The sequence below is a fragment of the Callorhinchus milii genome, unplaced genomic scaffold (assembly GCF_018977255.1).
Source record: "Callorhinchus milii isolate IMCB2004 unplaced genomic scaffold, IMCB_Cmil_1.0 Scaffold9, whole genome shotgun sequence".
NCBI lineage: Eukaryota > Metazoa > Chordata > Chondrichthyes > Chimaeriformes > Callorhinchidae > Callorhinchus > Callorhinchus milii.
Genome location: NW_024704750.1, coordinates 3970919 through 3996664, shown reverse-complemented (window position 1 = coordinate 3996664; position 25746 = coordinate 3970919). Strand labels below are relative to the sequence as shown.

At 40.3% G+C, this 25746-nt stretch overlaps 3 protein-coding genes across 6 annotated transcripts in view; 2 read left to right on the top strand and 1 right to left on the bottom strand.

Annotated features, from left to right (window-relative positions):
* The first annotated feature begins 2010 nt into the window (after positions 1-2010).
* ptpn21 (protein tyrosine phosphatase non-receptor type 21) lies at positions 2011-19053 on the top strand. Of its 3 annotated transcripts, none has more exons than XM_042338274.1 (19): positions 2011-2142; positions 4667-4985; positions 6176-6345; positions 7204-7301; positions 7584-7651; positions 8119-8189; positions 8639-8726; positions 9164-9249; positions 9504-9591; positions 10029-10111; positions 10345-10405; positions 11291-11372; positions 11784-13168; positions 13832-13975; positions 14355-14573; positions 15085-15213; positions 15469-15703; positions 15860-16020; positions 16621-19053. In XM_042338274.1, exons 2-19 carry the CDS (start codon positions 4806-4808, stop codon positions 16747-16749), a joined length of 3477 nt encoding a protein of 1158 aa, XP_042194208.1. In that variant the 5' UTR covers positions 2011-2142; positions 4667-4805; the 3' UTR covers positions 16750-19053. The 3 variants fall into 3 exon arrangements, with proteins under 3 accessions (XP_042194208.1, XP_042194210.1, XP_042194209.1); XM_042338275.1 differs by lacking the exon at positions 2011-2142 and adding an exon at positions 2166-2180; XM_042338276.1 differs by lacking the exon at positions 13832-13975.
* A 1437-nt stretch (positions 19054-20490) lies between these two features.
* Positions 20491-25746, top strand: part of zc3h14 (zinc finger CCCH-type containing 14) — a gene marked incomplete in the record, with an annotated part of 10725 nt that continues 5469 nt past the window's right edge. For both annotated transcript variants that reach the window (XM_042338272.1, XM_042338271.1), the window contains 1 exon segment: positions 20491-20711. In XM_042338272.1, coding sequence (XP_042194206.1) covers positions 20676-20711 — 36 coding nt within the window.
* LOC121849704 (zinc finger CCCH domain-containing protein 14-like) lies at positions 20889-24726 on the bottom strand. Its single transcript, XM_042338273.1, has 6 exons — positions 24340-24726; positions 23784-23898; positions 23369-23409; positions 22982-23186; positions 21749-22214; positions 20889-21205 (listed from the first exon to the last, which is right to left on the bottom strand). The coding sequence occupies exons 2-6, from the start codon at positions 23873-23875 to the stop codon at positions 20957-20959; spliced, it is 1053 nt and encodes a 350-aa protein (XP_042194207.1). The 5' UTR covers positions 23876-23898; positions 24340-24726; the 3' UTR covers positions 20889-20956.

Sequence of the window (25746 nt, the reverse complement as noted above, 5' to 3'; positions counted from 1 at the left end):
CAGCATTTTAGAACTAACTCAAAATAGAATTGTATGTCGAAATGTTCCTGGATAAATCAGCTGGATTTACGATTGCCACTAGCAGGGAATGTTGCACTGTAAACACTTTTTATGAGCGAGGGAATGTGATGCTGTAGCAGTATTGCATGTGCACTCACATTTAATGTACCAATTTTGCCTCGAAGTGATGATTAGGCATTAATCTTTATTCAAACCTTTCTGCACAGAGTACAGGCAAATAGATACATACACGGAACAACATATAATTATAGCCCCAAATAAATCAGAGGTGAACTAACTTACAAATTCAAAATTAATTTATCCCAAGAAGGTTTTGCACTCCCTAGTTATTTGAAGAGGATAAAATCTGCAAGTTTGGCTTTATGGATTTAATGTAAATCTGTAGCTCATGACATCATTTACTGATCCACAACGGCCAGCCAAACATAATCCTTGCACTTGATATAGTGCCTTATCACATCTTCAAGACGTCTCCAAGCGCTTCACAGAATATACTGTAAAGTGAATTGACTGTACACCTTGTGAGTGAAACGTTGTATAGTTAAGCGGTCCGAGATGCCGTCCGGCGTGAAGGGCGTTGTTGTAACGTATAACTACACACTTAAACCTTGCTACATAGTAGAGCAAACCTTTGGTATGTTATGGTGAAGATTTAAGTGCCAGGCTTGCTCTAGGCGGTACAATACAAGTCAACCAGATTAGATTGGTCCTCGTGTTCTGTGCAATTTTGACACTGTGAGAAGTATTCATATAAATATCATAGAGGAATGTGTATGTGTCCCGCAAATGAATAAAGAGGAGCCTCAACAGTCAGTGGTGGTAGGCTTGCATTGTTAAGAGATTAGTGGTGATTTCACTCAGTGTTTTGATGGAAGGAATCTTTCTTCCCCAAAGTGACCTACAACAATCACACTGCCTATTACAGTATTATTATGCGATATAAATCAACCTACTGATTGAATGCTAGAGCTAAATTCTAATTGTAACACTGCCAAACACACAAATAGTAATGGAAGCTCAATTAAAAAAAAACTAGGGAGTAATATAAATAGCATCTGGGAATGTGTTAAACAGGCTATGTATTTTGGTGGGTGGAGACGATTGCATAAAACCAGATGACTTTAGATCCTGTTCGAGCCTTTGAGACACATTCTCCTCGATTATTCTGTGTAAACGAGCAGCTATTCAATTGCAGTCGTAGAAAAAAATTCTGAACATTTTAAAGCTCGAAGCAATAAAGTAAGAGCTGTATATTGTTAGGGGGAGGAAGTTTGATCCCTGCATCCTCAACTCAGCAGCCAGCTGTCCCATGCCACAAATTCTTGGTGCACATAGCATTCCAGGTGCCTGATGTCATGGACTTTTCACACCGCAAGCCGCCACCTCCCCACATCAGCTCCCGATCCAGCGACTGAACTAAACACAATCGGCCCCGAAGGAAAGGGGGAGGAAGGGAGAAAATAGAATCATAGAATCGTACGGCACTGAAGGAGGCCATTCGGCCCGTCGTGTCTGTGTCGGCTCTTCGCAAAGAGCTTTTCCAATTCAAACCCACTCCGACCGCCCGCCCGCCGCCCGCCCGCCCCACCCACCCACCCACCCACCCGCACCATTAGCCCCGCAAACCCGTCCTCCCCCCCCCCAAACAATCATCGAATTGCAAACGAAAGGGTCGTAGAATGAAACGGTCACACTTTTTCCTAATTTTCTAACATAAAAATTAATGCTAATGCTTCGTGTGGCACTGGTGGCGATTTGCTTCGGATGCGTGTGGTGCAGCAGTGATCCCTGAACCCCCTCTGTGTGTGTGTGTGTGTGTGTGTGGGGGGGAAGTCTGTGCTGTGCTACTGTTGCAAACAGAAGGGATCCCTGTGCCACCTGAAAGTAGCGCCGGGCATGGGCGGGGCGGGGGGGGCGGGGCGTGTATGGGGGGGCGGGGCGGGGAGTGGCGGAAGCATACTAAGAGTGCGAGAGGGAAAAGGGAGAAAGCGGAAGTGTGAGAGGGCGGCGGCAGCGGCGGGGAACTATTGCCGGGAGCGCGGAGGAAGAAGAAGACGACGGAGAGGAGTCAGCGTGGCGGCCGGAGCCCCGCGAGCCGATCCTTCTGGAAGCATTCGAAAGGTAACCGACGGACGGACGGACGGAGCGGAGCGCAGACGGTTGGTGGCCCACCACGCGCGCCCTTCCCGCCCGCCCGCTCTCCCTCCCTCCCTCCCTCCCTCCTCATCTCTCCCTCCCTCCCTCCCTCCTCATCTGTGTCCCCCTCGGTCTGGTGCCGCCAACTGCTCTCTGGCGGCCGGTGGGTCGTGCGGGATTTTCCCCGAGTGGGAGACGGGAGGTGTGAGGGGTTTTGTTGTTCCTCAGCTCTCTTCACCCCCCCCCCCCCCCCCCCTCCTCCCCGGGTTTAGGAGATGGCGCCGGGCCGGACCGGACCAAACCGTACGAGGGCTGAACTTATTCCTCCTTTCCGTTTTTTTTTGGGGGGGGTCGGCACAGACACTTGGGCCTCCGGCTCCGCCAGGAACGCTCGCGCTCCTGGTCGAGTCTCAGCCGTCGAATTTCACGGCCGCCTGTCAGTGTTGGTAAACGGTGCCGCGTGATTCCTGCCTCCCTCCCCCGTCCCTCCCCCCCCCACCATCACCACCACCGCCGCCATGGCCGCACCTCCACCCAACCCAACCCTGACTCCTTGCCCGCCTGACATTCCCTGCTTTGTCTTTTGTGCCATCTAAATCATACCCTTCTCTCTCTCTCTCTATATATATATATATATACCCTCATACACACAGAGCAGAGCCCCCACCTCTCCAAACACACACACAGAGCTGCTCTCTTTGTTTGCACCCGGTTATTGCCTTCGCGCAAATGTTTTTTTTCTTGGAGGAGGTCTCTCTCTCACTCTCTCTCACTCACACTCACACACACACACACCTCCTGCTCGGTTGTGTTTTGTTAAGCTCCAGTTTAAGTCGGCAGTTCGTTGACGTCAAAGTTGAGCCAAAGCGAAGGATGATTGCGGAATGACACGCGAACCAATGTATGTTGTTGTATCGCTTTTCCCGCTGTGAAACTTTTAAAACGTGTTGTCATTAGCTCGGTATCGCAGATCAAACCAAAGAAAACAGCTCCGGATAGGGCCGGAGTAGCAATTTCTGTCAGTAAATGTGTACTACTGTTATTTTTAATGAATGATGGGATGTCGATTGACCTGCATTACATGAAGTCCTTAAATATTATTAAATAAATGCAAATAACCCAAACTGGCGAAGACTTTGCTCTGGTCGCAACATTTCAAAATCATAATACTCGATTTCTAATACACTTCAGTTTCCAGCAAACATCTGTTTAGCACTCTCTTGAATTTTGCTAATGTTGTCCATCTTAACTGCTACCGTGGCTATATATTTGCTGTTCTGTGGGAAGCAAATCAAAACTTTTGTTCGTCTTTTCTCCTCTAAACGAGTTGTGCGGTTTCTGATTTGTGTTTTAACATTTTGATGGTTTATTTGTAGCACTTACAATCTTGAAAATAATAACAGTAATCCCTGCATTTGATACAGAGCCTTATCACGTTGTAGAGACGACTCAAAGTGCTTCACACGATACGTTGCCAAGTGGAGTGACTGTTTTGTGTGCAAAACGTCTCGATTCAGTCTCCCCTGAGCTGCCTTTCCTCCAGTGCAAACTGGTTTCCATAACTTCTTTAGCTCAGGTACCTAATCTCAGATACGATTTTGTTTACCCTCCGTGGAATTTTAGAAACATAGCAATTTACAGCACAGAAGGCTATTTGGCCCATTATGTTATGTATATCTTCAGTGCAAGGATCCCAATAGTGTTGTTCATTAACTAGAATTGGATAAACTTCAGGTGGGGCTGGGCCAGTGTTCTGTACAAGATGACTCATGTCATGAAACTTGTGCTCCATTCCTCTGGCTATACACCTTAGATACTTCAGCTATTTGGATGTTACAGTACTGTAGATTGAAATATTCAGATATAAACATAACTGAATATTTCAGCCCACACATACCTGCCAGGTGTGATTGATTGTATTAGCCAACTCTTTAAGTAGCTTAATATGCAGTCTGTCAAGTTCTCTTTCAGTATCCTCAGCTTTGTTCATTCACCACTACTGTACCAGTATGTTGTTTGTGTTCTAGTCTACCCCACAGGGTTCTGTTCTACTTTAATAGACAATAAAGACCAGATAGATGTTTTTGTTTTCTCTGGTCAAATTGCAATACTGTCCTCCTGCACTTTGCTCGTCATATCCTGGATTAGATCTAACAATGTTGGGATTAAGCATTGTAATTCACAAACAGTGAACAACTCAATAAAGGGACAATATGATGGTGCAGTACTTTGTTCTGATGCTCTATGGTTATGCTGTGGAATAGTAGGTTTCAGATTTCAACCAGGTTTGCTGAACTCTTAATATTATACTGAGTAGATGGCAAGAAGGGGAATATAGAATGAAGGGGGTGAAAAACAAGCATAGTATACGTTGAAGAAACTTTACAGGTATACATTCTCAAAACTATGCAAATAAAGGAATTATCCATTTCGTATGTGGAGATTGCACTTTGTTGAGAGAATGAGGAACACTACACCATGCTGAATATTCAACTGTTTTGTTTCGTAGGGCAATGCTTTCCCGATTTAAGTGGCTCAACCTTCTACTGCTGGCTGCTGGATGACTTCTGTACATGCTGCAGACAACAAACTTGCAAGCAGAGTAAGGGGAACAAGTGCAGGAAATTTTGCAATTATTTTATTCTGCCATGCCATTACCTTTTGGACTAAAATTAAAGCGAACTCGAAGGTATACGGTCTCAAGCAAGAGCTGTTTGGTTGCCCGGATCCATCTGTTGGATAATGGATTTCTGGAATTCACTCTTTCTGTGGAAAGTACGGGTCAAGAATGCTTGGAAGCTGTTGCACAAAGGTTAGAGCTGAGAGAGGTGAGGCGTATTTATTTATGTGTGTGTGTGTGTGCATTAACTATGCATGTGACAGTACTGAATACTAATGTTCTTATAGTGATTGGGCGTCCTATGCTATCTGGAGAATGCTTCTCTGAAGTAGGATTGGGTACCTGTCAGGTGCACTTTTAGTATCTAGTTCAGGTCCTGGATAGAGGGTGTTGATTCAGTTGCTTGCCTGATAGAAAGTAGTGCATCAAGTGCGAAGGCAAGTGGGAGAAGAATATTTTAAAAGCATTTGTATTGGACTATTTTGTTTGCTTTCAAAGGAGTCTCTTAATGTTCTGCTTGTGTATTTATAGGGTCTGAAATTTCAAACATGATTAAAAATAGCAGTGGTGCTGACTATAGACTGCATGGTACGATCCCCCCCCACCCCCTAAAATTAATGGGGTGGCATATATCACATTATTGTGCAATATGTTGTTTGATTCCAAATGGTTCCTTTTTCAAGTCTTTAAAATATTATTGCTGTGCCTCAACTTGTACTGGAGACTGAAGCAAGGATATTGGTTTATCACAAGGACCCTGCAATTTCCTTACTTGATCAGTTGATACTCTTTGCATTAAGCAATAACTTTAATACTTTAAACAGATTAATTTGTCATATTAAGTGCTTATTCTTATCAACCATGGTATTTATACAATTACTAGTGGCAACGCAGCTCAACTTGTAGTACTCTTGTCTCTGAGCCAATGTGTTGTGGTTCAAGGCCCATGTTAGGAGTTTGAACGCATCTTCTAGGATGATACTTCAATGCATTGCTGGGGGAGCCCTGCATTGCTGGAGTTGTGAGTTACAGTCCTATGGAGATGTCCTGTCCATCTGGGATGTTGAAGATTGAAAAGAGAAGGCAGTTTGTCTCGCTGTCTTGATTATCAAATCCCCTTCAGAAAATTGCCTATTCACTTCATGGCGGTTTGTGGGATATTGCTGTGTAGCTGCCACATTTGCCTACAAAAACAGTCACTACACTCTACAGTAAAATCATGTGAAGCATTTTAAGACCCTTTGATGACCTGATAAGGTGCTATATCAAAGGAAAATATTATTTTTGCATTATTTTGTTTCCTTCCAAAGATTTCCAATTCTATGCTTGTTTTAAGGGTTAGGTTATGCACTACTATTGGTTACTAATTGGTTAACTGATGTTCTCTCTGTTCTGCAGATTACATATTTCAGTTTATGGTACTACAATAAACAGAACCAATCTCGCTGGGTGGATCTGGAAAAACCCATTAAAAAACAGCTGGATAAGTATTCTATAGAACCTACAGTTTATTTTGGTGTGGTATTGTACGTGCCAAACGCTACACAACTTCAGCAGGAAATTACAAAGTAAGCAAGACTCGATATAAGTTGAATGAATCATGAATAAACTATAGTTGAATTAAATAATTAATCTGATACAATATCCTCACCTATTTAATATGAAAGCAATAAGAGGCAAATACACTGCAATTCGAATAGACCTATTCTCTTAGAATAATTCGAACAATACAATTATTTCCTTGAATGTGACTCTTTAAATATGTAAAACCTTACATTGGTGAAGATGTATTTCGTTTGCTTTACATTAGTATCTTAAACTGTGTGAATTAAGATTTTGTTCAAATCCCACTCTTAATTTTTTGAACATACTTTAATGTAGGTTTTAACAAACCACTTGAGAGGAGGTAATCTTGAATTGTAGAAGTCTTCTTAAACCATTCCCCGCCTTGCTCGCCCCACTATGGGCAGGCGGGCCTTCCGCCACTCTGCATCCACCCTCTCTAACTCCATCTCGCAGTCCTTCCGTCTCTCCCCTCCCTCGCCACTTTTAAGACTCATCTCAAGATTCTCCTCTTCGACCGTGCTTTCGATCTCCCTGCTTGCCCCCTCCGCCCTCCCCCACCCCGACCCTCAGCTCGAGTCTGTAGCTCTGTCTGTCCAGCGCCTTGGGACATCCTCCTGACGTGAAAGGTGCTATACAAATGTAATTTTGTTCTTAGATAGATAACCAAAACAAGTGATTTAACATAATTGCTATGCTACAGCTCCAGGCTTGCACGTGAGAATAGCCATTGATGAGGTCCTGAATAGCTACTTGGTGAGGTTCCGGCAGATCAGCAGCACCAGTGGAATTGTCATAGCTCACCCTTGGTGAAAAAGTTATCTGTTACTTATATGGACTGCGTCTTCTTTCTCTTTTTGTAGATACCAATATTATCTTCAGCTGAAGAAAGATATCTTAGAAGGTCGTATTCCTTGCACATTAGAAGAAGGAATTCAGCTTGCTGGTCTAGCTGCTCAGGGTAAAGAAAGATTAATTAGTTTGTGCTAAAAGTAATATTCCTTCCAGTTTGTTGGCAATAACACGATTGCTGAAAGCTATGGCACCATTTAGATAAATGCTTGAAATGTAGATCGTAGAGGAAAGTGATTTAATGTGATAACATAAAAAAAACTAAATGTGTTGCAGTCTCTTTATGATTGAGACAAATATCTTTCAACTGAAAATTTTTGATCGTCGTATTTCAGCACTCTTTTCTAGGGACAGTTTTCCAGGGTTTGATTGAAATTTCTTTTCTTTCCAGCTGATTTTGGAGATTTTGATCAGTATGAATCCCAAGATTTTCTTTACAAATGTGATCTATTTCCAGTTGTAAGTTTTCTTTTCAAAATTCTAACATCTAAAGTTTTAATGTGGAGTGCATCTATTTTCAAAATGTACAGCTTATTATTTTTTCTTTACTTGGTAAAATATAGTTTATATTGATTTCTAGTATAATATATAGTCTACGTTGACTTCTACGTTCTACCATTTTGTAGATGGGTACTTAATCTGAAAATAGGAGTATTCACATTCTGATTTTATTGCTCAACTGTTTAGATTACAACTTGCATTTTTATATAACGTCCTTATGCTATGCTTGCGTATTCAAGAGCTGCTATGTAAATCTGAATTTTGAATGATATTAAAAGCATTTTCAGTTTGTCTGTAATATTCGTTTTAAAATGGACAATAGCTTCCTGAAACTTTTTTTAAAAGTGTTCAGTTAAAACTTGAATGTTGTTATTTTAAGTTGTCTTTCATGTTGTGCAAATTCTCTCTTCTTCCACCACAAAAAGAATTGGATTCAAGATGAGCGGATGCTTCAAGAAGCAACACAGAAGGTTGCTTTGCTTCACCAGAAATTCAGGTGAAAAATATGAATTTTGCATTATTGCACCATTAGATAGAAGTGTTGAATGAATATATTGTTCTGCACAGTTCATTTGATGAACCGATTGAATTTTTATTGTTGTTAAAATGATCTGTTTTCTGCACATAATGGTTTCAGATAACTTGCATATCACTTCTTAGATTCTAGGTTTATGGAGGCTTGTGTGCTAAGCAGTTCTGTATGATTTCAGATTAACAGTCATGCTGAAAACAATCCTAATCTTACATGAATGAAACCACTTAAATATTGGAAGCACAGTATTTATTCCTGTGTAATAACTCAAATAAATGCTAACCTATAAATTAAAAAGTGCTCACTGCATTGTCACTAATTTTAATTTTTTAAAGTTTGTTTCATTTTACAGTTTAATCTGTTAATTCCAGAAATTTTACACATTTGTTCCAACTCCATTTTTTTTATTTTAGGGGTTTTATGTCCTCTGAAGCAGAGTTGTTATATTTGCAGGAGGTAATGAAGATGGAAGGCTATGGCCATGAAAGCTACACAGCCAAGGTATGAAAAAAAAGTACAAACAAGCTGAAAAAGCCAAAGTATTACTAAATTGTGTATGTTATAGGGAGGAATTTGTAAAGGTTTTTATGAAATTGTTTGAAATCTTATTTGTTGTGTTTAATAGCAACATATACTCCCATGTAACTCAATAGTGAAGAGACTGGATGTAATGAGCTTCACTTGTGTTGTAATCTTACCCATTTTATGTTGCATTTAAATTGTCTTGTTTTAAATTGAATTATTTTATATTATGTGAAAATAAATGAAAATGTTTTCAGACTTTAATATAATAGCTTACAGGGCATATCGAAAATCTAGCAATGTAAAGTGGTGTAGTAATGGAAATATATCCGATTAGAATTGTGCAAAGACCACATTAGAAGAAAGCGGAGTTTGTTTTTTGTCTATACCTACTGTCTGCTTTCTCGTTTCTATAGGACAGTCAGGGAAATGATCTACTTATTGGTGCTTGTTTGGAAGGCATTTTTGTAAAGCACAAAAATGGCAGATCTCCTGTTTTCAAGTAAGAAGAGAAAATCTATTCTAGTGCTCTTTGTTTTTAGAGACATGAGCAATGATTAATAATAATCAATAAGCTGACTTGTTGAATTGTCACAGTGTTAAATGTTCTGGTGGAGCAACATTTCAATATTAATGTTTAAAGTTATGTAATTATTCATTTCTCAATTGCAGCAGAGCAACATGCCCATAATTTTATTTTCATTGCTCACATATAGTATTTTGAATGTGTTCTTTACGGAGATTTTCCTTTTTCAGGTGGAATGACATTTCTAACATGTCTCACAATAAATCCTTCTTTGCATTAGAGCTGACAAACAAGGAGGAGACAATCCAGTTCCAGACGGTGAGTGTTCCTAATTTGGTCTCTTCAGCTGATGTAATTATATCACAGGTGGCACTTATATAGCAAATTTCACGCAGAGTAGCATCTTGGAGTGCTTAAATGTCTGTAAAATGGTAGCTATGTCTGCAATTCTGTTCTATGTGTTTCTAAAATGCAAAGTTAAACATTCACAAATTACATATACACACTCTTTTGAACCCCATGTCGAAACTATACAATAGTGTCATCATCATTGACAGCACATTTAACAAACATTCATTGAGTATTGATGCTATATCCTTCCTTGATTTTTTAAAAAAAAGTCTATCCTTTTGAATACATTTATTTTTGAACTGTATATTCATAATATTTAAAATTTGATTCTACCAACTGATTAGGTAAAGGTTGATACTTTTAGAAGTTAAGACGGCAGCTTTTACAGTCTTTTTCTTTTCCAGGAAGATATGGAAACATCTAAATATATATGGAGAATGTGTGTTGTACGACAAAAGTTTTACAGGCTTAATCAGAACTGCAGTTTGTAAGTAGAACCTTATTCATTCAGTCATTATTACTTTCTACCTGTCTCCAAATAGGTAGTTTTAATAAAATGTTCAGTAGTTTATAGTTTAACTGTTTTTACTATGTTTAATATTAACCATAAGAAAACCTGATGCTTAAAAGATTTTATTAATCTGTTTTAAATATAGTTATGATTTACCCTGAAGCAAAATTCTCACGTTGCAGTGAATCACCAATCTTCTTCAATTTCAGACAATCTCAGACTGTGTCATTAAGTCCAGTCCGGAGGCGGACATTGTCTAGGATGTCTTTGGTATGTGAGATAAAGCTCCTTCAGTTTTTCTGTTATGATTTTAAAGTACCTTAAATATTTTTTCTGGAACTGCCACTAGCTAATTTCAACAGATTTATTCCCCTCTTAAGAAAGAATGTTTAATGAGGAATGGGATTAATGTATTCTGAATTAACATGATGCATAGAAGCAGAACCCAATAAGTTCATTTTTTTGTGTTCATGACTCATGTAATGTTCTTTTAACCATTTTTAGCATTACTAAATAATACAAGAAATAATATTTACAGCCGTAGTGCTTTAAACTCAGTCCATAATCCACTGGATATTCTGGAGTCCTAGTTGTATTTCAAGACTAATGTGATCCTGAATTGTGTATTCAGAGTGGGAAACCAAGCTATATATTGGCAACTCCAAATCACTCCTCCCTGGTGTTGAGTGAACCCAAATGATTATGTGGAACTCTGCTAACCTGTACTGAATGCCTTTTAATGAAAAAAAACAGCAAGGAATATGGATGTGTCTTCAATAATAAAGCCCTGAAGTGAAATTCATGAAAGCTCTTGATTTATTTTATTTGTTGCACAAAAAGAATTATACTGCAGCTATTCACATAAATTTGATTCACAAACTACCACTCAGGGATAACTTAGGCCCAAGGGATAACTTAACTTGGGCCTAAGGGATAACTTAGGCCCAAAATCAAAGCCACTTGAATAAAAAATGAGGTACAATTTTACTGTTGATTCAACAAAGGAATTGTATTGCTAAAAGCGTAGTTTATCTGTATTTTACAATGTTTTGATTGTTTTGTAGGTGTGAACTTTGATTTGTTTTGGAATATGTCCTTGTTTGTGTCATCTGGTAGTGATTTACCATTCATTGATATTATCTTTGTTTTATTTAGCCTAAACCTCAGCATTATTTGATGCCTCCACCCCAGCTTCATTACAATGGACACTACACAGAGCCATATAAATCATCCCAAGGTATTTTGGCAATGAAATTTGAAATAATTGGCAGAAGTGTTTGATGGCAGCACTGTGTGATTTTTGTCCGCTTCAAAATATATACCTGGTCATTCATATTGTTTACTCTAATTTGAATTTAAATGTCAAAGGGCAATTTTGTGTATGTTTTAGGTACATTCGTAAATGATAGATTAATTTGTATAGGCAGTTTATATTCCATGATGACTGGGCCACTGAATTGATCTTGAAAGCTGGTGTTAGACCGGCTTGCTGGAATTATTATTGTCTGAATAGAAATATTTCTATAGATTTAAGACCCTTTTCAATTCAAATTGTATTCTCAAAGTTTAAGTCTGAATTTCTCTTACAGTGATTATCAATATTCTAGAGTTGGTGCTGTGTAATTTCCTAATTCACCTTTTATTTCAGACAATCTCTACATGAACAATCAGAATGGCTGTTTCTGTCGCTCTCAGACGAGTTTGGACAGGGCTCCACATGAATATAATGGTCGAATGAGGAATGGCAGCGTATATAGTGCGCATAGCACAAACTCTTTAAATAACATGCAGCACTTTATGCAGGCATCTCCTATGTCTTCAAATCCTAGTATTACTGGAAGTGATGTGGTGAGACCTGATTATATCCCAACAAATAGGCATAGTGCCATTATACCACCTTCCTACAGGCCAACTCCAGATTATGAGACCGTTATGAGGCAGCTCAATCGTGGCGTAATGCACAATGAAAAGCAGAGTCATTCTATGCGAAATCTCAACATAGGAAGTTCCTACGCTTACAGCAGACCAGATCCACTTGTGTACAGTCAGCCAGAAATCAGAGAGCATGCTCTTCTTGGCTCCCACAATCAAAATCCATACCCTTTCCATTTGAATTACAGTTTTCATAGCCAGTCACCATATCTAAATTCAGTGGAGCGACGCCCTGTCGTTGGGGCAGTTAGTGTGCCAGAACTGACTAATGCTCAACTGCATGCTCAGGACTACAGTGCAGCGAATATACTTAGAACTCAAGTATACAGGCCCCCACCACCCTACCCTCATCCAAGACCTGCAAACAGTACACCCGACCTTTCCAGACACCTGTATGTCAGCAGCAGCAATCCAGATTTGATAACCAGGCGTGTCCATCACTCTGTGCAGACATTCCAGGAGGATAGCTTGCCTGTGGCACATTCGCTCCAAGAGGTGAGCGAACCCCTGACTTCGGCAAGGCTGCAAGGCAACCTGCATAAACGCAACAGCATCGAGATTGCAGGGTTGATGCACCACTTTGAAAGTATGAGAATAAAAGAGAGGACCAGGTCAACATCGGGTGTTGAGACGAAGGAAACCTCTGCAAATTCACAACCTACTGTTTACTTTGAACGAACAAAACCAGGAGAACCTGAAGTTCATGAAGCCAAAAGCTTCAGCCATGGGAGATCTCTTTCAGATGCAACTATGCTGATTCACAGCAGTGAGGAGGAAGAGGAGTATGATGCAGAATATATTGAGCCAGCTCTCCCTGTTGACCGTAATGCTGAGTTGCCAGCTATGTTAAACCAGTTCTCCAATGAAGTACTGCCTAGTTATCCGTACAGTCCTACCGCTGCACTGGCCAGGCAGCACAGTTTAGAAAAACGAGTACGGGAAAGGGAGGCAACGGAAGCAATACCGTTTTTTGTTCCAGCAATGTCTGAGCCCAGTCTGAATACCAGCAAAACAAATAGATGGGATTCCTCCAAGAAAAGGACCATGTCTGAAGGACTGAATGGAAAACAAAACGCTGTGGAAGCTCTTCCACTGCTTCGAGTAAGTAGCTTAGTAACTGGTTCCTTTATTGCTATTAGTTATTTCTAAATAAATAAATCAGTGCAACTGATTCTTGGAAGGCGATACCAACTAACAGGATGTCTTTATCCCAGTGTATGGAGACATCAAAGCACAGCTCCACTACAATCCTAACGGTGTTTTTTTTTGTTAAAGTGGGTATATCTTTATAAATAAATAAGTTGAGACTCATTAATCTTACCTTTGGTTTTGGTGTCTTGACTGTAACTGGTGTCATGATAATTATGGCATCTTTGCTTGTTGTAGTAGAAAAGAAACCGAGTGACACATTAAAACCAGATTCTGGTGTTTCTGGTTACGTGGAGTTTGTGCTTTCACATTTCATAGTGTCAAGTTTTCTTTTAAACTTAAGTTCTTCAGTGCAACATTAAGGAATAGAAGGAAAAACTATTCGGAGTTATTTTAAAAATACGGAATCATTCTATCCCATTTAAACTGGATAAGCGAGCAATATTTGGTTGGGGTGCAGTTTAATAGTTGAACAAGTCATCTATAAAAGCTTTCCTGGATGGCAAAAGACAACAAATCTTACCATAGAAGTTCTCTGCTGATTTAACTGAAAAATGGTTCTTGATCGTCAGTGCACCTCTTTTAGATTAATTGAAATTCTTTAATTTGTTTAAGGATACAAAAAAAGGAACCCAGGTATCAGATGTTAGGAAAATTGGCCCATTAAAGATGGCTGAACTGAATGGATTAACACCATTTCAAAAGCCATTACCTGATGACCGTAAGGATGAACCTGCTAAAGCCTCATTTGATGAAAGGGTATGACGTAGATTCTGTTGTGTTTGTATTGTCACAAAAGAGGGGATTTTGATCTAAACATACAATGAAATGTAACGTTAAACTCTGGTAATCAGCAAATATTACCAGGACATATTTGTATTGGTCATCTGTTTTTATTACTGAAACCTTCATAATGCAATGGCTGAAAAATGTAGGAGACAAAACCAGATAAATATACAAAAGGTGGCCTTGAACAGCTAAGCACATTAGTGTGCATTACTTAAGTGCGTTTCTTTTTAAAGAAGCTATGTATTTTTTGATCGTCCGTACTTTTAAAATTCTCCTTTTTACCAGAATCAACATTTCTTGTTTGTTTTTTAGGATCTCTTTTCACTTATGAATGCATTCACATTTTTAGTGCAAAATCTTGGAACAACGTGTGGAACAGAAAATGGTGTTTACAGAGTATGAAAGAGTTCCGAAAAGAAGTGCGCATGCAGAGTGTACCATAGCCCAGCTGCCGGAAAACGCAGAAAGAAATAGATTCCCAGATGTTATTCCTTATGATGACACTAGAGTGGAGCTGGTTCCTACAAAAGAAAACAATACTGGATATATAAATGCATCCAACATAAAGGTAACTGAAAAAGTATTTATACAGTACGTGCTTGCTTTATACAGGGCAATCCAGTTATGGCCAAAAGGTCTGGGTCCAATATCCGATGTGTTAAAAGGGAGCATAAAAATTTTCAGGTTATCAGATTATAGTTGATGTCACTTACCATGTGACTTCAAAGTTATCGGGTTCTCGACGTTGCTCCCTTTGTAAAGTAACATCAGGGGCACATTCTGCACATAACACAGATGCTTAGCGTACAGTCAGTGGTGGCCTGGCAACTTGGAAGTCAGCCATTTTTCGTGCAGGAAATTGAAGGTGCGCCACACAGCCCTAATTACAGTTCACCAGAGCATCTGGGTTAAAACTCTAGCGAATTGCTTAATAATGGGGAGCCTTGCAGTGCTTTATATAAATGGAAATCTCTGTTCAGGGGATTTCAATAGATTCCAATCGTTCTCTATATCTTTGTGTAAACAGTTCTTGATTTCCAATAACTTTTGAGTGTTTAATGATTTTCTTTTTGTTTTAGATAACTGTTGGGGACAAGGAATGGAATTACATTGCCACACAGGGACCACTGCAGAATACGTGCCATGATTTTTGGCAAATGGTGTGGGAACAGGGAGTTGCCATCATTGCCATGGTTAACATGGAAGAGGTATTGCTGCTGCTCATGCCTTCTGTACTTTCAAGTACTTGCTAAATATTTTTGTATTTGTTGAATACTATGTACAGCAGAAATAGGCACCCTAAAGTGCGATCTTAATTTTGTTATTGTCAACTTCTACCATTGTCACTCTCTTCTGATACATAAGATTTATTCATTGTTGACTTTGCATTACCAATTAATCTTGTACACTACTTTTTTTATATTTAACATTCCCGTACATTGAATGCATTGTGTATTTTACAGGAAGGAGGGAGAGAGAAAAGTTTTCGGTACTGGCCACGATTAGGCTCCAGGAACAACTCTGTCACATATGGAAGATTTAAAATAACCATTCGATTTCGCACAGACTCGGGCTGCTATGCAACAACAGGCCTAAAAATCAAACATTTGTTGAGCGGACAAGAGCGAACGGTGTGGCACTTGCAGTACACAGACTGGCCAGAAAATGGCTGCCCAGAAGACATCAAAGGATTCCGGTGTATGTTTATAACTAATTTGTAGAATATTTACAGGACAGAGGGGGGCCATTTGATCCACGAAACGTAAAGTTAATTTAGCGACCATTTTATCTTAAAAGACTTTGATTGCCATTCAATGTACATTTAATAACTAGGCTTTTCTGATTTATTTTCAGCTTATTTGGATGAAATCGAGTCAGTGCGTCGTCACACTAACAGTACAACGGACACTAAGGGCCCGGAGTCCCCTGTGCTCGTACACTGCAGTGCTGGCGTTGGAAGAACTGGTGTTGTCATTCTGGCAGAAGTTATGATTGGCTGCCTAGAACACAATGCGGTAAGGTTTTTTTTTAGTGGATTTAAAACTATATGTGGCTTTATTAAATGATGGGGGACTTGTTCTGTTACCACAATTCTAGTATTTCCATTATGAACTAAAGCAATGCTAGTGTAAATATCTAAATCCCACTTGCGATCTGCCTCTGAAGCACCAGCATTAATTTGGTTCTGATTGATACAATTTTACTTTCAATCATGTTTGAAATAATATCTAGACCATTTTTAGTGCTTATTTTAAGATTTTTAACACATTTTTTATAGGTGTGCTTAGTATTATAAACAGTCCGAGATCTTAATTTGGTTAAGTTTTCAAACCCGCTGTTTTTGTTCAAACTATAACATATCAATAGTCATGTATTTAAGAATATAAATTGAACATTTTACATTCATTGGCGATTTAATTGAGTAGGGGAAAGTGACCGACTAGATTGATTGTAAGTGGTTTAAAAAGAAAGTGGGTTTGATTTATTTTTTCCCATCCATGATTTTTAGTCATTAATAATCTTCTGTACTGTACTAAAGTGTCTGTTCTGTATTGAAGTAATTACTTGAAAGAATTTACGTATGGAGCAATGATTCATTTACATTTATTCTATAGGTGCTGGATATCACCACTGTGTTGAACATACTCCGAAAGCAAAGGATGTTGATGGTGCAAACAATTGCACAGTACACGTTTGTCTACAAAGTGCTTATTCATTTCCTGAGAAGCTCGAGACTCATTTAATCCCGAGTCCTTGAATGTGTGTTGCGAATAAAATAGTTGGTTGTAGATTAGTTTCAAATGAAGTAAAAACTCTCCCCTCCTACTGGGTAGTGGTAGAAAAATACATCCACAGAATGGTTATTTAGAAGTCAACATTTTAAACTCCATTATAAAATTGTAGCAAGTATTTTGAGAAATATTTTTCAAATACATATATTCATGTGTTCTGTTACCTTTGATACAAAAACCTACATTGGCAAATGTTTGGAAAAGTAGGGATTAAACAATGTCAGGTGGGGAATATTTATGAAGTGAATGTTTTATTCTACGAAGTGAAGGCTTTGTTTTGTAAGTCTTTCTATGTAATTAGTATAGGTTATAGATTAGTGGATAGAGTAGCTGATAAAATATATAAAAGTAAATAAATTCATGCTCTGTGAACTAACAGGCCATTATAGTTTTATCAAGTTTTAGTGTGCACATACTTTAGTTTCCTGGAAGTGATTGTTGGGTATAACAGGGAATGTTAGTTTGGAATAAAGTGCAGTGACAGGATATGATGTGAGAAAAGAATGAGTGAATGTGAATTGCTGCTTTTTAAAAAGTAAGTTGAACTGATTCAAATGGAGGAAATAATGGTTTGAGTTGGGATTTTACCTTTCTAGGGCTGGTCACAGAATGTGTAAAATGTTCCATTAGGTATATTACGTTTCAAGGGTTACAAAAGGGATGAATATAAAGATTGTGAGTTCCACTTTTTACTAAGTGAGGTGGAATGATTCAGTTTAAAAAGTAAATCCTATTTATGTTTTGAATAGACAGTTTGTTCAGATAGGCTTACAAATTCAATAGAATCTGTGGTTTTATGTAATTCATTGAATTACATAATCTTTTACCCATTTTAACAGCTGTATTCGCCATTAACACATTTTCTATTTTAACAATGCAGCATTTGCCTTGCATATTTAAATCTTTTAGCTCATATGAAAGTTGGGTTCAAGTCTGCAAAATATTTTAATATTATACCCATTTGATAGTTAGGTACTTTGCACACAACTGGCTTTTGTGTGAAATTTTCATTGTAAAACTGAAGTAAACAACTTCATTATGAATTTAAACTCCGGGAGGTGTGGTGCATCGTGAGACTGCTGCTAAATAGTAAGTTTACAAAACGTTAAAGTGAAGGGTTCCTTTGTAGTATCCATGTTCCTCATCAAACTTATTCATGTTTGATAATTCTTCACACTACGATCCACCTGTTTTATGAATTTCAATAGCTATTGGTGCATGTAATGAGTCAAAAGAATAGTCTCGTCCTGTTATAGGACAGAAATCATGGAAATATGAAGGACAATCTGATGTTTTGTAATGTTTTTCATGTATAGAAATTATGTAGAAGCAGTTTACACCATGTTCTAAATTTAATTGAACAGGGTTACACTTCATGAAGGTTAGTCGTGAAGATTAATCTACTGCATGTATGTTTTTGTCAATGTATGCCATACCATTTTATCAGTGTTCAGTTATCCATTCATATTGAGTATTGTATGATTTGCATATTGATTTATGGTTTTACAAATCTGACCTACGATATTTTGTGAATTTTGAAAGTTTGTGAAACAATGTACAGATTGTATTTGAACTGAATTGATTATGTAATATGTTTATGGAAAAGAGATTCAGTTTATATTCTGCTATGGAAATAAATATATGCAATGTACATTTTAAATATTTATAGATACTACTTTGGTCATTGCTCCTACAAGCTATTTCTTGATATTTCCAAGGTTGAAATACACCTTCCTTATCTCTACATCTTCACTGGATACCTGATGTCACTACACATACTTACGTGCCGGATGTTATTGAAATGTATACTTAATGCCAACAACATACATTTAACTGACTACCAGCAACTGCACTGTTAATCAATGGCAAACAACTGAATCCACTCAGTTGTTAGGATTTTCCAGTAGCACATGGTTACCATGTCGGTTCCAAGTTCGTAACTAAATATAAATTAGTTCTGGGCTGCCAGCAAGTTTAAAAAAAGTTGCCACACTATTCTTTTTGCAGTTGCCTCTAGCTTTTTTTAGTGTATACAAAGCAAATGATTAATTGTTTTAACTGCACAAAAGCGCAGAATCGCTCTTTGAAATCACTATTGTACAATGTACTGCAATCTTCTATCAAGATCAGTTATACTACAGAACCATAGAATTTTAGACACAAAAAAATTCAGCTTATGTCTGTAGCACGTTCTTCACCCGACCGCTTTTCATCCACTCTCCCATACTTGTGTTTTAGTACCGTAATGAAACCAGTGTCAGAAGATATTGCAATAAAGAGTTGTAAATTAAACGTTTGCATATCTCATAGATGCTGTGGATCTCCAGAATGTTTTATTTATTTTCAAATGCGACCACGTGGTGGTGGTTTGCCGTCCATTATCACTAGAACTGGATATCAATCCTGTAATTTCATATTGTATGACAAATATCACTTGTTACTTTCGTGTAATATCAACATTTGTTTGTAACAAAAACCTAAATATTTGACATGGAACTCTAATGCAAAGGAAAGCTTTGTCTTAATATCTACACAAAAATGGTACTGTTTAAAAAATCCTGTTTAATTCATAACCTCCGATTTAAGAGTAGCAACAATATTTTAGTTGTGCGCTTGTTTCTTAGTTATAAAATATTTTGGAACATCCATAACCAAATTAATATTTAAAACATTAGAATTGTTTTGCCCTTTTCCAAGTTGTAGATTCTTGAATGCTTTAAAAAAAAATTCTATGAATACAACCGTCTAATACTTTATATTAAAATAGATAAATATTTCCATTCCACCGTTGTTGGAAATATTTAAAATACTAAACTCGCAACTTTCATCCGATAAATATCAGACATAATCTCCAAATTTAGAGCATGAGATTGATCATGATCGGTGGGACATATGTTCGTTCATTCCTGGTGTAATAGCTAAAAGATAGATGACAATAAATCCAGAACAAAATCCCTACTTTTGAGAATACTTTGTGCCGAATCATTTTAGTAACATTGGAAATAGATGGATGGAGAGCGATCGATCATACGAACTGTTCGGGGAAACCTGTGAAGCTGAAGTGCACTGAGTTGCACTCCATACGGATGAGGGTTACGTGGAGTGAGGGACCAATTTTTTATTTGGGGAATTGTTGGCCGGAACATCAGGAGACACTCCCTTCTCTTCTTGAACAGCGCTACGGGATCCGTAAGGTCCACCCGAACAGGCGGACCGACCGGGCATTGAGCCCACGACAGACTTCTTTAATGTTCTTCTGAAGAAAAAAAAATCAAATTCAGTGAAACGATTTCAGTTTCTGGCTTTAATCTGTGTGTGTGATGGTGGGGTGTGGGGGGGGTTAGAGGGTGGGGGGGTAGAGGGGGGGGGTTAGGGATGGGGGGGTTAGGGATGGGGGGGTTAGAGGGGTGGGGGGGGGTTAGGGATGGGGGGGTTAGAGGGGGGGTAGGGGTGGGGGGGGTTAGGGGTGGGGGGTTAGAGGGGGTAGGGGTGGGGGGGTTAGGGGTGGGGGGGTTAGAGGGGGGTAGGGGTGGGGGGGGGTTAGGGGTGGGGGGGTTAGAGGGGGGTAGGGGTGGGGGGGTTAGGGGTGGGGGGGTTAGAGGGGGGGGTAGGGGTGGGGGGGTTAGAGGGGGGGTAGGGGTGGGGGGGGTTAGGGGTGGGGGGTTAGAGGGGGGGGTGGGGGGGGTTAGGGGTGGGGGGGTAGAGGGTGGTGGTGATGGTGGTGGTGGACGGCGTTTGAGGTCAATGTTTTGAAATCGCGCGAACGGAACGGGTTTGACACGAATGGCGCTCGGTAGTTCCCGGCAGCCTCCGGGGCGGCTCACTGCGGGGAGACGCGAGAGCGGCGGCGAGAGACAGACGGACAGACAGAGGGCGGTATGGAAATAGGCACTGAGATCAGCCGCAAGATCAGGGTGAGCGGCCTCGGCCTCGGGCTCGGCCTCCTGGGGGGAGAGGGCCCAACATCACCGCCCTCCACCCTGTGAGGTGCCGTTACCCCCCCCCCCGGGCCTCCCCCCCCCCCCCTCCCCCCCGGGCCTCCCCCCCCCCCCCCCCCGGGCCTCCCCCCCCCCCCCCTCCCCTGAAACAACATTAATGCATCACAACAAAATTGTAACCAAAATAGTTTTTTTTACCTGCATCAATTTCATGTAGCATCTCAACTTGGCACAGGAAATGGATTGGCAACAGTGTACTGTATTGCGAACCACTTAACAAAAAATGAATTTAACAGTCGGAACGCTTGCTTTTGGTACCTTCTTTCGGGCTTTGCTGGGACCGAGATACTGCTGGGAAGACTCCCCGTTCTTGAACCATAATCATCTTCCTCGTCCTCGCCATCACTCGTCTTGTTCACTTTAACCACAGAGCTGATGATTGGCCCCTTTCTTTTCCGAGCAGTCTCGTCCTAGAGAAACAAAAGAGGATGTAACAGTTACCCATTCTTAGCATTATCTTTACAATTTTATCTTAAAAATTATCCAAAAATAAGTGTAGCAATACATTTTACAAAGGGAATGCATTAAATAGACTAAATTCTGGAGTGTTAAAATCATCAGGTACCCAATAAGAAATACAGTCTTATATGATCTAAGTGACTGTTGTGTTGATACATCGCACGGAGGCGAATCCAAATAATAATAAATAATAATAATCCTTGCATTTGATATAGCGCTTTTTACGTCTTCTCGCCGTCTCAAAGCGTTTCACTTAATAGACTGTAAAGTGAATTGACCGCATATATTTTGTGGGCGAATGCAACAACAGCACAATTGAGATTACGTGGCTGATTTGTCAGGTATCACTGAAGCGTGAACTATCAACATATTTACCAAATTAAACCTTACAAACCTGTAAAAGTAACATGAGATCAATCGTCAGACAAACATTAGAAAGAATAAGCCCAGGGGATTCCCAATCTAACCAGTTTCAGTTAGGAAATGATACTCACATCTCTACTTGGTCGATCCACGCTAGATTTTGAGGACCTGTAGATCTGTAAACCACTGTCTGATAGCCTGTTGTACGTTTGCAAGACACCTTCAGGTGATCTGTAAGTGTGGCCAGTACATTCTGGTCTGTAGCTTGGCGGGTTGCTTTCCCCAAGCCTACACGCCTGCACATTGTTCTGAGGCACCCTGTAAGACTGGACGCTGCTCTCAGATGCCCTGCAGTGCTGGGTAACATTTTCTGATGGCCTGTAACCCTCGAACGTTGGATGAGAAACATTGTAGGTAAATGTCACCACAGGCTTCTTCTTGGATGCCGCAGGAAGGTCCTGCAAAATGTTCAGATCGTCATCTATCAGATCATCTAGTTCAGGTTTGATGTCAATCACTGCTTCAGAGGAAACTGGCTCCATTAAGGGCTTCACGGTTGACATTAACTGAGATGCATTTCTCTCAGTAGAGGATGGCCTGCGTTGAAGTAAGAAACCAGAACAATTGAGGAATTTATCCATTCAGACAAACAGAATCAATGCAAATCATTAACCGCACATTGTCAATCAGAACACTAACAGTGAAAAGTATACAGAGCCAAAGAATTTTATGTCAAATTTTATTCACGGACTCATCATATAAGCGTGTTTTGTACTAAAATGTAGCACTGGGATTGATTCGGGAAAGATCAACAAAGCAGAGGATAATTGAACAAAGTAAGAAATTCTATTTTTAATTTGCAAAGTATTGAACAAAATCACTAGCTTTAATGAATTTCCAAGATAGTTTTTGTAAATTAATAGGTTTGGGTTAGAAAAATGAGCCTTTCTGGTCTTTGCTGCTCCACACAGTGAGCAATGTTTTAACCAACTAAACAGAGCTTTCACACAAGTTTTCAACCGAGTATAATTTTAAGCTTTCTGTTCACTCTCCATTCAAGATATTGTAGATCTCAAACTAGTTTGATTTTTCTCCAATTTTTCTACCTATACATTGCTAAAGCTTATTTTATCAACCACAACACTTACCCAACCTGCAGCTGAAGGTACTCAATGCTTAAGGACAACAGCATTAGTACATCTAATCAATTATTAATTATGATTTTATTGTACTATCATTTTGTGCATTTCACCCACAAAATATACAAACTATTCACTTTACAGTATCTCCTGTGAAGCCATTTGAGACATCTCGACAACATGATAAGGCACTATAACAAAAGCAAATATTATTATCTCTCCTACCTGACACTGGCTACTGTCTGCTCATGTAATGAGCTTGTGGTAACTCGAGAATCATTTTTTTCAAAGCGTGTGCTAGAGACAGCAAGTTTACGAACATCATCAATCCTCAGATCACTGCTCCCACTGACAGCTGCTTGAATTTTCTCTGAAGATGAGAATAATATGCTGTCTGTGTAGTCGGATGCTGACTTCAAGCCGGTGGGCTCTGTAAAAAGAGAAAAAAAAATTCTCAACAACAAAACTGGTCAACTTGAATTCTGAAGCTTCAAAGTCAAAATACTGTTCATTTCTTTTGCATGTGAAAGCTGTCGCTTGTGAAAAAAAATTATGTTTAAAATAAAAAGTTGTACGTACCTTAAAAGTGAAATGAGCTATATAGGTACTTACCAACAGTTGCAGAGCGTAGCTTGTCAAGGACACCATGCAGCCTAAATAAAAATAGCAACACATCAACACTCTAATAATAAAAATAATAATTATTATTAATTAACATCCATTCTGAGCCATTCTGTGCTGGTGCCAGCTTTCCACCAGTTATATACTCCAATTACATTACTCTTATCCTTCCCTATACCCTTTATTATCACAGCAAGCGAAACAATTCTTGATTTTACATAAGGCACGATATTGCCAAGCAACTACCGTAATAGGACAGGCCATTGTTTTTACAAGAAAATAAAGCTACGCTGACTTTCTATAACTAAAACACAGGTATCATACGGGAAAGAATATATGACACCGGTGTGTTGAGAACAGAAAGGGAATTCACGTGCTATTGTTGTCAAAGCAAAAACAAAAGTACCATATAGTAAATTTCACTGTATTGGTTCCCAGGAACAGAGAGAGATCATCAGTCATCTGTTGTTGGCTCTTCTTATTGGCTACCATAACCATGATATAGTCAGGAAGTTCTTCATCTACACATTCAGAAGAAGAATTAAGGAAATAAAGTTATAAAGTGTAAAAGGAAATAATTTAAACAAGATGTGTCCAGTTATTTATCTTAAGCCTGTGAGCACACTTAGAAGAAAAAAAAACTTCCGGATTTAATTTTGCATGAGTTCCTCGGGTAATGATCCATATTCACGAGAACAGTGTATCCCTAACTCAAGAAATATTTATAAGCAGCAATTTGTAGCTGCGAGAGATTTGGCAAGTGTCGAGAAACACCTTATTGACTGTCAACTGGACTGTGTTCTTCAAATCAGCACAACTACTGCATTCAACCTATTTAATAGTAATTACTGTAAAGTGCTTTGAGATGTTGACATTTTAGATGCTCTATCAAATGCAAAGACTATTTGTTTTGTGATTTATTATAAGTAAAATATTGACACACAGCATCATTTATACTGTACCTGCGTAAGCCCCGAGCTCTTGTAGTTTTCCTTTAATTGCAGTCTGAAAATTAAATACAGATTAATTTACTTCCATGAATTAAAAGTTTCACCAGGATGTTATAAATTATTCCATATAATCCTACAGATCAAAGTTATATTTCTTCATCTATTTGGCCACATGTGCATAGCCTATTGGGTGAACAGGTTCCAATGAGATCCAGGTAACAAAACAAGCTCTCCTGCTGGTGATGACGAATCCGGAGTATGAGGATCCTGAGAACTTCTGAGACTTACCAATGAAAAAAAAAGAGAAAAATCCAACCGGATTCTCATTCCTATCACTCTTTCGTAACCCCTTTTATAGCGGAAGAAAAACACAGGAACTAAACCGACCGTCCGACATCACACCAGACTTAGAACTACTGGTCTGATAGTCATGACGTGTGTGTGTGTGGGGGGGGGGGTGTGTGTGGTGGGGGTGGGGGTGTGTGTGTGGGGGGTGGGGGGTGTGTGTGTGAGGTGTGTGTGTGGTGGGAGGGTGGTGTGTGTGGGGGTTGTGTGTGTGGGGGTGTGTGTATGTGGGGGTGTGTGTGTGGGGGTGTGTGTGTGTGGGGGGGGGTTGTATGTGTGGGGGGTGGGGTGTGTGTGTGTGTGGGGGGGTTGTATGTGTGGGGTGGGGGGGTGTGTGTGGGGGTGTGGGCGGTGTGTGTGGGGGGGGGGGTGTGGGGTGTGTGTGTGTGTGTGGGGGGGGGGGTGGGGTATGGGGGTGTGTGGGGGGGTGTGGGGGTGTGTGTGTGGGGGGTGGGGTGTGGGGTGGGTGTGTGGGGGTGTGTGTGTGTGGTGGGGGGTGTGTGTGTGTGGGGTGTGGGGGGTGTGGGGTGTGTGTGTGTGTGTGGTGGGGTGTGGGTGGGTGGTGGGGGTGTGTGTGTGTGTGTGTGGGGTGTGTGTGTGTGTGGGGTGTGGGGTGGGGTGTGGGGGGTGTGTGTGTGTGTGTGTGTGTGGGGGTGTGTGTGGGGTGTGTGTGTGGGGGGGGGTGGGTGTGGGGGGTGTGTGTGGGGGTGTGGGGTGTGGGGGGGGTGTGTGTGTGGGGGGTGTGGGGTGTGGGGGTTGTTGGTGTGTGTGTGGGGGGTGTGGGGTGTGGTGTGGGGGTGTGTGTGTGGTGTGGGGTGTGGGGGCACATACAGTTTTTCTCCAAATACCGTGAAACCCGGAGACGTGTCCCTGTGGTTGAGTGGGAGGTACTGAACCGCTTTCGGGGGCCATCGTTTTTGTTCGAGAAAAAAAAATCCGTTGATTAAACGCCATTGCGGGGAGGAGGCCCGGGGGAGGGGGGGGAGGCCCGGGGGGAGGGGGGGGGAGGCCCGGGGGGGGAGGCCCGGGGGGGGGGGGGGGGGGGGGGGGAGCCGGGGGGGAGGGGGGGGGGGT

Bases quoted from the DNA above. Each gene is read 5' to 3' on its own strand.
- ptpn21 (XM_042338274.1), top strand. From the start codon at position 4,806: ATGCCATTACCTTTTGGACTAAAATTAAAGCGAACTCGAAGGTATACG. The intron at 8,727-9,163 runs GTATGAAAAAAA...TCGTTTCTATAG, and splicing joins ATGAAAGCTACACAGCCAAG to GACAGTCAGGGAAATGATCT. The intron at 9,250-9,503 runs GTAAGAAGAGAA...TTCCTTTTTCAG, and splicing joins GGCAGATCTCCTGTTTTCAA to GTGGAATGACATTTCTAACA.
- LOC121849704 (XM_042338273.1), bottom strand. From the start codon at position 23,875: ATGGTTATGGTAGCCAATAAGAAGAGCCAACAACAGATGACTGATGAT. The intron at 22,215-22,981 runs GTAGGAGAGATA...ACTTCAACGCAG, and splicing joins CAGACAGTAGCCAGTGTCAG to GCCATCCTCTACTGAGAGAA. The intron at 21,206-21,748 runs GTGAGTATCATT...TTGTTTCTCTAG, and splicing joins TGGATCGACCAAGTAGAGAT to GACGAGACTGCTCGGAAAAG.